Here is a 13,318-nt window from a genome sequence, read left to right as displayed (position 1 = left end):
CACTGCTGCGTGAACTGCGGAGAGTGTAAATGCTGCCATCCCAATCCGGCCTCCTTGCGGCTCCCCTTGCTGTCTTCCCGTAATCTCTCATCCTCCTCCTCCTCCACGTCCCCTGCTCGCTCGCACGAACGGACGGACGCAAGCAAAGCATCCGCGCGTGAACCCAGAGAGCGAGAGAGGTGGGGGGGTGGAGAGCAATGCTGAGCGAGGGATGTCGGCAGGGCCAGACGCCCCCGCGTATGGACCAGGGAGCGACAATCGAGCGGGCTCCGCATGCGCGACCAAGAGATCCGGGGTCGCGCTGCGCGCACGGGGAGGTGGGAGAAGTAAGGCGACGAAGCAGGGCTTCCCCGGAGTGTGGAGGGCGTTTGGAGGGGGGGGGGGGTGGATTCAAGCTCACGGCCAACTCCAGTGATGATGATTTGAATCGATCCTGGGCCTCCCCGAGGTCGACTCAGCCTCGTATGAGCACTGTGCCTGGCGCGGTGTGCAAACACCGCCTCTTGGGAGATAACGGCGGTACGGGTGTGGTGCTGGCCACCCACCCCCTCGTGTGCCGTGCCGGCCTCCATAGGTGCTCGCAAACAGCACTCACCCCAAAAAGTATCTTAAGGTTATTCGGGTGATATTTGTCTTTGTTTGGGGTTTACACGGGTGATGTTGGTACGGAGGGGTGGGGGGGGTGTTGAAAGCGTCCCCTTCCAGCACACGGGAGGCGTGGGCAGCCCCGTTGCACGAGCGAGAGAGTGAGTGTGCAACATGCACGAATTGCGCATCTCCTGCACTTGCGTAAGCATAATGATAATTGCGCCTCGACGCACGCGCGCGCGCGCTCTCCGCGAGGCGCAGTGGATGCACGAACACGCGGGACTCGAGGCAGCGCTGGGAAGATGCGGCTATGCACGCGTGCAGCGTGAGCAGTTTACATTTGCTCTGCTACTGCTCTCGTTCCTAGCTGCGGCTGCTACAGCTCCTGCTGCTGCTGCTACGACTGCTTTCACTACTCCTCGTGCTCCTGCTGCTTCTGCTGCTATTGCTTCTGCTGTTTGCTCCTAGCTGCGACCAGGACTGCTGCTGCTGCTACTGTTGCGGCTGCTGCTGCTGACCCTGCTACTACTCCTGCAGCTCTTGCTGCTGATGCACTACGCATGCTATTTTAAATACACACGCACGCGTTGTGTTACTGGAAGGACACGTATGCATGTAAACACTGCAAATGTCCGCCCTGCTGTTCCTGATTGATGTTCATCGGGCGCACACACGCGCAAGCTCTCTCGTAAGACAAATCGCGAAGGACAGAGTCGCCCCACTGCAGCCGTCGACCGATATCGTAATTGTCGCGTGATGCAGGTCGCGCTATTAGACAGACGGGAGGCGTAATACATTTTGCGGTGAGCGCGGTGCATCATTGACTATCGGGGCTCACGTGAATTACGAGCCTCGGTTCCTGCCCTTTAAAGCACCCCCGGGGTGAGGTTACGCGATGCTACGGTGATTCTATGGAAGATGCAATGGCAGAAGCTAAACGGGATGCTATGGAAGATGGCAGTGAGTTGCTGTGGGAGATGCTATGAGAGGTGCTATGGAAAGTGATAAGGAGTTGCTATGGGGATTACGATGAGGATACTATTGTTACTGATACGGGGAATGCTAGGAAGATGCTTTGGGGATTTTGTGGAGGAAGCAATGCGAGATGCTATGGGATATGTTTTTAGAGATGCTATGAGATATTCCATGGTAGATGCTATTGGGATGATTGGGAAATGCTGTAGGAGTGTAATGGGGGACTGTAGGGAGATGCTCTGGAGTTGCTATGACAATCCACATGATGGCAGCTGTCTCGGCAATTGAGATGCATGAGTAATAAATCATGCATGGGGTTTCCCCCCCCCCTCCCCGAACTCGCATTTGAACCGCGTGCGTGCAGAGTGCAGTCTGCCGGCGGGGTGCACTGCGACTGTTTGATTTTTACGCCGTGGGAAATTGCGCAAATGTATTTTCTTTAAACGGCCACCCAATTTGGTGCGTCTTCGTCCCGTGTTCCTCAATCCGTACCTTTCCCAAAACCATCATCGATTTTCGGACATTGGTGCAATCATTCATTAATTCGGGGATGCCAACGGGGAACTTAAATTTACCGCCGCGCGACGCTTTGGCTCCCAACGGAGAGGATGATGAGGAACACACAAACACACACACACAGGGGTGCAACGCGGACTGAACGTGCATTCCAATCGGCACTGGGTACCTGGGCAGCCAGGATATGTGCTCGCGTGTGTGTGTATAATGAGTGTGTGTGTATAGCGAGCGAGTGTGCGTGTGTGCAATGCGTGTTTGCCTGTGCTCGTGCCCGTATTTGCGCGCAGTGTCGCGATCATGCCGCGTGTCGTTCGTTGCAGGATCAGAGCTCTGATGGATGACCGGCGTTGCTTGCTGCGTGACGGAGACTCCATGGATTTGTGGCACTGGTGAATCTCACCACAACAAACAACAACAACAACAAGAGACCGGATCCAAACAACACGAGGAATTAAGTGTGGGCGTGCGTGCGTGTGAGTGTGCGTGCGTGAGCACTTGCGCGCCCCTCCTGTTCCCGAACCTCTTACCAACATCCCCGGCTCGGCGACGGACGGGCGGCACAACCAAAGTAGCGCTCCACTCGCCGTTCGCTCCATCTCTCTGCGGCGCGTGCGCTCGGCCTCCGGCGTGGACGCGCGCGGGAGGCTCCACGATGCACGCACCGAGGCAGGAAGCTCACGAGGCCGCCGACTCGCGCGAGCTCACGGACGAGCGCTACCGAGATGTGCGGCGGCCCAAGGTGGTGCGTTTCTACCGCAACGGGGACCGCCACTTCAGAGCGCGCTCCCTGCACATCACGCCGCACCGCTACGCCAGCTGGTCCGAGCTGCTCACGGACCTGTCGCGCGCCGTGCCCATGCCCCACGGGGTGCGCCGGGTCTACTCCCCGCTTGGGGGGTCTCTCGTCACGGGCGGAGTGGAGGCGCTGCGAGACGGCGCCTCGTACGTGTGCGCCTCCTTCGAGCCGTTCCGACCGCTCTGCTACGGGGGAGCGTCCGACGCGACGGACACCACCAGCGCGGCGCAGCAGCAGCAGCAGCACAGTGGACCACCGAGTCCCAGGAAGGGCCCCCCTGTGGCAGGTACCGTATGCGTATTGGCAAGGATGGGGACGTACTTTTCGATGAAGTCGTGGGAAAGTTGTGTTGTTATTGTTGTTGTTGTTTTCTCACTCGTAGCGGTGTGTCGGTGACGTGTCTAGTCTAGCGGAGACGGGGCGTCACCACGTGAATTAGAGAATTGTCCCCGAAAGAAGATTTCATAGAACTTCTTATGGGATTTCTTAATGGGATCTATTTAAATCCGCACACTAGAGGGCGCAGTTTCACACACCCCTTGCTATATTGAACATTTTTACAATCACCACGATATATTTATATTTTTTATTCTCAGATTAAATATTGTCAAATTAAGTAAAAACCTTATTATTGTGAGTTCAGTTATTGGTGACCCGGCTGAGACCATCATTTCACTATCTCAGTCAAAGGGTCCCTTTTCCGTAGGACTTTTTTTTTTATCAACGCGAATCTGTCGGTATCTACGTGTATGGCTCTCTATGCGAGTATGTGTCTCTGTAAATCTATGCATATCTGAGTACGTATGTGAGTCTCGGCGTGAGTATATGGGTACTATGTGAGTCTATGTGTCTCTGTAGGTTTATGGACCTACCGTACAAGTAAATCACTGGTGATCGTCCGGAAACCATCAACCCTTAATCACGCGACCATCAACCCTTAAAACTTAATCTCGGGCTGCTTAAATCCTGGTTAAATCTCAGAATCTCTGCAGTACAGCCTAAAACGCTCTGATCCCTGAGCAGACTCAGCCACCTTCACTCAAATACATTGGAAAGGAAGCCAACATGTAAACATAGACAGATATGCTATCTCGTGAACACCAGTGGTTTTGCTATCGAGTGTGTAGGCGGTACAACTGCACCAGGGCCCACACACCGATGGATTCAGATGCCGGGCTGCAAATAGAGGGGGAGGAGGGGGGGTAAATTGGACAGGGGAAGGACTGGCCCCATTTCATTTTACTCCACCAATGCCCATGCCAGGCACGCTACTTCGCCACTGGTGAACGCGTATCCGCGCTGTACCCCAGGCTGTACGAGTACGACTCTTTTTTTTTAATCGCCGTCGAGTAAAAAAAAATACTTAAACCCACTTTCAGGAGCGCGCTGTGGCACTCCAGTGACGTCGCTGCATTGGCACCGTCAGATTCGTTGATTACGGCCACCGCATTGACGTCACAAGAGCGCCCCCACTGCGACGCGCCCTGCAAGTGGTGTCTAAAGTATTTATTTGTTGTTGATAATATTACGAGAAGTAACGAATATTCAAACTTCACGTGATACACTTGTGTCAGCCCACTGTGGGGGTGAAGGGCCCCCCCCCCCAATCCCGTGTCAGTCATGGGCGTTATTTGACCAAACTGCATCACGTTTTTGTCAGTCTCCCGAGTTAAGTGCCCACAATGAACGTTGCGTGTGTTGAACTTCTTTCGCACCGCACGTAACCAACCGCGCCAATCGCAGACGTGAGCTCATTGTTTCTTGATTAAACGGTCGCGTGGGTGGGGATATAGTTGACAAGGAAAGGGTGATAGCGTCTCACCACCGTAATTATGAACTCTTCCTTGAAACATGAGCATACGCCGTAGAGAGCATTAACGTCTATGGCGGTGAGGCCACTGAGATTAGCTGTTAAACATTTATATTTGGTGTGGTGGTGCGGAGGGCACAGTGATTGACACACTTCATTACGAAGCCGGAGACCTGGGTTCGATTCCCAGCCACGGCTAACGCCAGTGGCAAGCGATATCGAGACAGGCGCTGGGCCTCCGCTCTTCACTGCACCACGACGACATTGGGTAAAGGAATCCCGTCTACGTGATGGATGGCGACGGAGTGGGGATGCCTCCATCAAGCAGTGGAATAAATCACATACGGGCTGTACATGTGTAGTGAGTCATTCAGAGACACTATTCAGGAGGCGACAACATTTATTCTACACTTTACGCAACACCGCTACACACGGGACTAAATACACCTATTCTCACTCTTGTTACGCATAGGACCACAATACACCTATTTATCTTGCATACGGGATAACTATAATCAGAGCAGCCACATGCTGCCTGACCCACGATGTCGAAGACGTGGACGAAGACGTAGCACTTGGGTTCCACTTTACCTGCAGACAGCCCGGATCTGTGCTCGGGGCTTCCCTTTTATCTCTCTCGGCGCGGCCTGGCTCCACCCTCGGCCGCGCCCAACGTCCAGAATATTCCCGACGGTTCCAGGCGACATCGCACCTGTTCCCTCTCTGGCTCCGCCCTTAACCACGCCTCTTTCAGGAACTCTCCAGACGTTCTCAGCCACTCCCCCCCCGTGCCCCCTCGTTCACCTTTGGCCCACATTACTCACGCCGGCCCATCACGTGCTTAACCCGGTGCCGGGGTGACTCGTCCCCACATGGCCCCCACCGCACTCTCCCAGCGGCCCCCTCTGCGCCGCTGGTGGAGGCTGCAATCCCCGACTCTGTTGGTGGGACTCGTCAGCGGAGGTCGCAAACGGGTTTTGATTCCTTACCCGTACCCGGCCGCACCAGGGTCGAAAACGGGTACTCGTACCCGGCCGTACCCGTACCCTACCCGTACCCGGCCGGGTATCGGGTAGGGTACGGCTACGGGTACCCGATTGCGACCTCTGGGATGAAGCCATGTTGCAGGCGCGGGTGGGTTGATTCTAGGAACTTGAATTGTGAGAAGAGACAAGACGTTGGGAAATGAGTGACAAACGGTGACTCACCAGTGACTCACGGCCTACCCGTACCCGTACCCGGCCGCACCAGGGTCGCAAACGGGTACTCGTACCCGGCCGTACCCGTACCCTACCCGTACCCGGCCGGGTATCGGGTAGGGTACGGCTACGGGTACCCGATTGCGACCTCTGGGATGAAGCCATGTTGCAGGCGCGGGTGGGTTGATTCTAGGAACTTGAATTGTGAGAAGAGACAAGACGTTGGGAAATGAGTGACAAACGGTGACTCACCAGTGACTCACGGCCTACCCGTACCCGTACCCGGCCGCACCAGGGTCGCAAACGGGTACCCGTACCCGGCCGGGTACGGGTAGCCGGGTATCGGGTAGGGTACGGGTATCGGGTAGGGTACGGGTATCGGGTACCCGGTTGCGACCTCTGCAATCGTCAGGCTTCCTCCTGCTAGCACCCAGTAGCATGCCCCTAGTGGCCCCCTGAGTGGTACTGCACGGCGTGTTCGCCTCTGCGCCTGTTTCAATGGAACTTGGCACTTCGCACAGTAGTGATCCATTTAACATCACTACACAGGTATGAGATACGAGTATTTTATTGTAGTAGTATAGACATTGGGTGGATAAAAAACGAATTTTGAATTAGAGCAGTGTTTAGCTTCTATAGAAGCAAAGGTGAGTTAAACACAAGTGTTACGTTTGCTTTGGTTAATCGTGGCGGTGTTAGATGGGTCAGTGTGCAGAACACGCAACTTGATTTCACTCAGGTGTGTGCGCTTTGGAATACCGCCCTCGTGTGTATGTGTGGAAATGTGTGTGGGGAGCGGTGGCGCAGTGGTTAGCTCACAACACTATGAACCTGGCGACCCGAGTTCGATTCCCGCTCACCACCAACATCGGTTTAGAATATATGAACCTCTTCTTGGTTCTTTCGGTAAAGTCACGTAGAATGGAAATAAAAATATAACATAATAAAATAATAATAAAAATATTTATTTTTTTATGTTTGATTTTAATTTGTATTATTTTATTATTTCCATTCTACGTGACTTTACCGAAAGAACCAAGAAGATGAATCCCTGCAATCACGAAAGCTTTAAATCGAAATATATGAACCTGTTCTCCGTCTCACCGAGATCAACTCAATCTTACATTAGTGCCTGGTGAGTTGTGCCACCATCCGTTGGCGAGACAAAGGCGGTCGGTTGTGGTGCTGGCCACACAACCTCCTCCTGTGCTATGCGGGTCTCCTTCATAGCTGCTCACTCACCCAAAGTCTGTATCGCTTTAGGGAGCATCTTTTTTGTCAATTTATGTTCGTACACATACACGTGTGTGTACTCTTGTTAGTGCCTGGGGTTATTTGCCTGCTGCACGCTGTGACGAAATGCCGCATGCCGTGTTTACGATCTATACTGGATGGGTTAATGAACAATTATCAGGGTTCCCACCGAATTTCGATTTAAAGCTTTCGTCACTGCAGGGATTAATCTTCTTGGTTCTTTCGGTCAAGTCACGTAGAAGGGAAATAATAAAATAATAAAAATTTTACATAATAAAATACAATTCTCACGACGTTTCGGCCACAACGCAAGCAGCCGTCCTCAGGTGAAGAACATGTCTGTCGGAAAGACAGCGTCTGAAATAATCCTGAGATTCTTAAAAAAAAAACGGTACTTCCAAGATGATGAGTGATTCAATGGTCAGGTATTGTGCCAGTGTTAATAACTGCGAGCCCTGGTGTAATCTATCATCTGTTCATTCAATCATACACTTTCATGATACATTTCTTGGAGACTCAACCTAAATACATGGTGAGCTGGCAGCCCCTCCCTCCATCAGCCCCACCTACTTTTACATAGCGACGCCCACTTAATCACTGGCTCCGCCTACTGCTGATCGGCCCACCCACTATTCAGATAGCTCCGCCCATTACAGGTAGCCCCCGCTCACTTCTCAGATAGCTCCGCCCACTACCCAGATTGCTCCGTCCGATACTCTGGTAGCTCCGCCCACTATACGGTTATCTCCTCCCACTATTCAATTAGCTCCGCCCTTTGACCGCAACATGAGTCAAGCATCAGGCCAACACATTGTCAGCTGGGGGCACATCCTGAATTTCGCTAAAGCTCTGTTGGGTCGGGTGTTGGGGGGGACATCGGGACAGACTTTCTGAAACCACCAGGACAGTCCCTGCCAAACTAGGACGCGTGGTAGCCTTTCTTATTGCTAACCAAATGAGAGCCAATTGAGACTACCTTTCTCAATATACTTAGACGCATCAATAATGCTCAATTGACGTGGAGCCTTTGGCAAAAATCCCATGGCCCGCTTTTCAGAGAATTGTAATCCGAAGGTCGTCATCGGGGGGCGTCAGAGCAAAGCAATAATGCGAACACCCCCACCAACTTTCCCGCACTGCAGCATCAACACGATCCACAATTTCCACTGCGGAACGTGGTCGCTTTTACAGACAACAGTGGGTGCAGACGCGTGACAGGTTTCTGCCAAACATCTGGCACGGAGTAGCGCATACGGGATTCCCCTGAGCGAGCCCGCTTTCCTTGGCTGAAGCTGAAGACTTAAAATATCGCCCAAAAGCCATGGGATATCGATGACGACGATCCCGGTACCTTTTGGCTTCGGCAAATGTCACGTGGTACATCTCGAAGGCTTCCGGTAAACATCATGCATCATTAACCAATGCACCCACTCAGCCCGGAGAAAACGGAACGTGATGTGGCGCTACAAATGCAGAGTCTTTATTTAGACTGCAGGAGGAATCCGATGAGCTATGAAGCTCTTTTTCACAGATGTCCAGTAGGGCATCCGTGACACTCCAAACTTCACCACCCTACCCCACGCATCACCTAACGAGGAATAAGTAGGAAAAGATCGTTTGCTCGAGAAATTGGATTGGCATGGCTGGTGGTACTTATTATTTGGCAATCATCGTGAATAATGATTATGTATGATACTTAATAATATTGTTCTAATAATCAGCAGCGGCATTAATAATGCCCATAATTACCATCGTGAGCATTCTCATCGTTGGCTGAAACGTTATCATCTAACTTTTTTAGAATCATCATCATTCATCCAATCTCATTAACCGAGTCGAGAGCCCAATGGGACTGTTTTTCAAGGGAGACACCATCATCGTTATCGTCATCATCGGCATCATCGGCAGCAGCATAAATGCCATTGGTATTGGTAGAATCATCGTTATCGTCACATTATCACTGGGTGGGAGACAGCTGGCGTGTGTTCAAGCAGAGCAGGACGTTTTACTCGTACTAGTCACTTTGATTTTTATTGGTACCCTACAGCGAAACCACAATGTTATGGGTATTTTTTAAATGACGACCAATTAAAGATGTTTGGAGATGTTTTCTCTCCCTCGTTCGTTGCCAAAAAAACGAATGTCCAATTACGGTCAGATCTTGTGATATTTTCGGTCACAGAAATTTAAACCGCCTGACACTGATTTCAACCAGGAAAGCAGGCCAACTCCGAGGACTCCAATGCCTCTTATTGTTCGATGACGTTGCCCATGACCAAAGAATCCTCAGGGGCTAAGAGCATGCACAGCTGGACCAACTGTGATTCCCATCTGCCGCCAACACTCGAACACGTATTATGCGTTCTGATCATTATTAACCCTGAACATTGAAACTAGCACACACAAACGTTTTCATCTTGAGTATGTATTATTCTTATTGTATCACTTGTTTACCCAGGCAACGCTCTTTTTCAATAGGGCCTCGCCAAGTGTTCGCACTCGAACGGCAATGTTGCTGCTGTGTAAACCCCATAGAGTTATTTTGCAGTTAAATTTTCAACATTGAGATGTTTGGCCCATACCAGTTACGAGGTGTGTTTTTTTCTTCATTTCACGGTAAAGCCTCGATTCCTTCAAGTCATAAAGCGGCATCTTTCTTTTTGTATGCCTCTTGGCCTATTTCCCAAAAGCCTGCCTTGCAGGAATTTCTTTGCCAAGCTCTCACCTCTGAGAATGTGCCCAATCAACATCTTTCTCCTTTCGATTTAAAGCTTTCGTGACTGCAGGGATTCATCTTCTTGGTTCTTTCGGTAAAGTCACGTAGAAGGGAAATAATAAAATAATAAAATAAAAACATAATAAGATAAAATTATCACGACGTTTCGGCCACAACGCAAGCAGCCGTCCTCAGGTGAAGAACAGGGCTGTCGGAAAGACAGCGTCTTTCAGCTGCTTGCGTTGTGGCAGAAACGTCGTGAGAATTTTATTTTATTATGTTTTATTTTTATTGTTTTATTATTACCCTTCTTCGTGACTTTCCCGAAAGAACCAAGAAGATCTTTCTCCTTTTCTGCATTGTTCCACTCACACTTGTCTCCTCCTGAACATGCTCAATAACTTAATCATTGACTCTTTCTTTCCAGACAACTGATTTTCAATATTTAATTCCATTAACAAACATATATTTCATGAATGTAGTTAGGGCTACGAGGTGACCACCAGGTGGCAGTCCAGCAAGCAGCCACTGACTTGTCCGTATATTTAGCATAATTTATTTTGATATAGTCCACGCTATTACTGCATTGTAAAAATACCCAATATGGAATTGACCCAACCATCGCAATGCAGTACGCTCGTTAAGAGCCTTGAGATTCAATGAGAGAATTCCTTGGTTGATTAAGGTCATCATTATTATCAAACTTTTGGAGAACAGTAGCGAGGCGGTTATCGCATTGCGCTATGAACCCGACGACCTAGGTTCGTATTCTTAGGTTTTTTCGGTAAAGTCACGTAGGTAAAACATTAAAATTAATGAAAGTAAAATAAAATAAAAATCACGACGTTTCGGAGGCAACACAAGTCTCCGTCATCAGGTGGGACCGTCACAGCCAGATTTGCTGCATCAAGTGATGCATCAAGTGATGAAGCAAATCTGGCTGTGACGGTCCCACCTGATGACGGAGACTTGTGTTGCCTCCGAAACGTCGTGATTTTTATTTTATTTTACTTTAATTAATTTTAATGTTTTACCTACGTGACTTTACCGAAAAAACCTAAGAATATGAATCATTGCAGTCACGAAAGCTTCAAATCTAGGACCTAGGTTCGATTCCCGGCCATGGCTAAGATCAGTGGCGAGTAAATATCTAAACTAATCCTGGCCATTCCGTTGACTAACCCGCACTGGCCAGCGTGGCGAAGTATGGTCAAACAACCCCCATGATTGAAAGTCTTGGGGATGTCTTTATCCATCAGTGGGTTGATAATAAAAAAGCTATATATTAATATCTAGTAATAGAGTAATATATACTGTACTTCCTATTAAACCAACTAATGTGAAAGCAGGATTTTTTTAATCTATTTGTTTTTTGCTGGACAAATAAAGGACTGTTGTATTATCACTAATCAATATGACCCCACCGCGAGCACATTGACCCTTGTGCATAGTGGACGTTGTTCTTTTGCCGTTTTTCACTCCGCACACACAACAACAAAACACATGGACAGCCGGAGGAGCTGGCTTCGTCTGCGGCTCGGCACCAACCCGAGGTTGACATCGATTTTCCTGAGTCGATTTGCGAATTTGCTGCTGCTGCTGCCACTGCTACTGCCGCACAGATCTCTGCGCCCGTCCCAATGTCTCATCGCCATCCCCACTTGGTGCAATCGTCAACGTCCTCGTGCTACGCACGGAGAGTGTGCGCAATTGTGACAACGTAACTGCTTGTCCAAGAGATGAAGCAATTTGCCTTTTCTGATGCACCACATTGCAAAGTGCTGTCCCTCACTGCAAGTCACAATCTGCTGCCTTTCCCATTTTTCTGTCCGTTCCTTCCAAAAGTGGCCATTTGCCTGTAACATTAACTTATTGCATGGCAGCCTTTGTCATTGACGGAGGTACGGAGGTGGTAATGGTTTTTTTGTTCAGGTTAAGGAATGTATTGGTGAATTTTTACTTTGGTAAAAGTTTACGCTTTTCAAGGCACTTGTGACGTTTATTCAATGCTTCACTCAACTTTTAAAGAGTATTTCATACGCATGTAAACCTTTTTTAACTGCGTTGTTATGAAGGAAATGTGTTGTATCATCAATAACGTCATCAGCTGCAGCACTCTATATTCAGACAGCATTGCCTGGATATTGTATTGTTTCCGGGGATAGCAGGCAGTCATTAAAATACTTTAAATGATGATAACATCGCTTTCGCCAGCAAAGCAAAGTTGATATCATGTTCCCTGTACAGTTAAAACAACGTTATCAACAGAATATTAACTGAAAGATTTAAGCCGAGCGGCGAATGAGAGTATGGGCCCGTGATGACATTTCTGGCTTGATTCATCATCATCGCATGCGTGCGTGCGTGTGTGTGTGACGCTTGTGCCCCATCCTGTGCCTCTGAACCGTGGTGAGATCACACGGCCCAAGCACGCGTGGTGTCAATCAAGAGGTCATGTCACAACCACCACCTCCTCCAGGGCCGTGATGCACACAACGCAGCCGCGGTCGGTGGCGCACACGGGATAAACGATTCAGAGGCGAAAACAATTCGGTGTCCTACCGCCAAAAGGTAAAGGTGCAGTCCTGGAATTGCTTGCAGCGACGGTGGCCAGGAAATGTCCAGACAGCGAGTGGCTTTGTGATCCCATCTTGTGCGGGCGTTTGAATTAAGTGCTAGTCTCTCGTTACGCGTGGGGTTTCTTTTCTGGGTTACTCCATCCGGGTTTTCTGCACACGTAAACACGTATGGATAGAATTGGGAAAGCATTCTAATGCAGGATCCAATGTGGAAACGTCTTCAAACTCAGCAAGGCATTCGTGTTTAAAGAGCATTATGATTACCATATTATTCCAATGCACGGTGCACCTAAAACGGATTCTTTAAACTCAGAGAGGCTTTCCTGGAAATGGAAACATTACCTGGTGAGTATTAATCGTTATTAAAACAATAAGATGAGTCACTTAACCGCTGCCGTTCAGCTACAACATCAAATCAGCCGCATTCTAATTGGTGGTCATTAGGGGAATGTGGTGAGTGTAATACGATACTGTAGCTGACCAGTTCGCGGTTAAAATTGAAAAAAAAACCTAATTGCTCACAAATGTCAGCATAACACAGCCAAATTCACTGCTGTTCGTGTCAGACTCGTGACCTCTGTCATGTTCGGGATGTCCTAGACCCGCACTGGTGTAGTGGCTGGACATGTCCAGGCTTAGAGTGGCTGCCCTCTGTGATGCACTGACCGCCGTCACATCCTATGGAGGCTTAATTGCCTCATTGATCGACCAGGGCGCTCAGCCGTTTTCGTGGACAAAGTAAAGGGGATGGTGCTTAGGTTTTCTGTGTTCGCGACACTGCTTATTATCGAAATCCATCATGACGCCCCCTTTTCCCCGACTCTACAATGGGGCACCGAATTGAACTCGAGCTGATATAAGAGCAGTTAATGTTTAATGTGATTT

The 13,318-nt window shown here is 49.6% G+C and overlaps 1 protein-coding gene across 1 annotated transcript in view; it reads left to right on the top strand.

The window, feature by feature from the left end:
• Nucleotides 1-2,935: 2,935 nt before the first annotated feature.
• The window catches only part of LOC144720931 (serine/threonine-protein kinase DCLK3-like), a 51,599-nt gene continuing 41,216 nt past the window's right edge, over nt 2,936-13,318 (top strand). Inside the window, exon 1 of the mRNA XM_078598107.1 lies at nt 2,936-3,161. Within this exon, the coding sequence (XP_078454233.1) occupies nt 2,936-3,161 (226 nt within the window). The remainder of the gene's footprint in view (nt 3,162-13,318) is intronic.

The sequence above is a fragment of the Lampetra planeri genome, chromosome 10 (assembly GCF_965212315.1).
Source record: "Lampetra planeri chromosome 10, kcLamPlan1.2.h2, whole genome shotgun sequence".
Taxonomy (NCBI): domain Eukaryota; kingdom Metazoa; phylum Chordata; class Hyperoartia; order Petromyzontiformes; family Petromyzontidae; genus Lampetra; species Lampetra planeri.
This window is presented reverse-complemented; position numbering and strand designations above follow the sequence as displayed.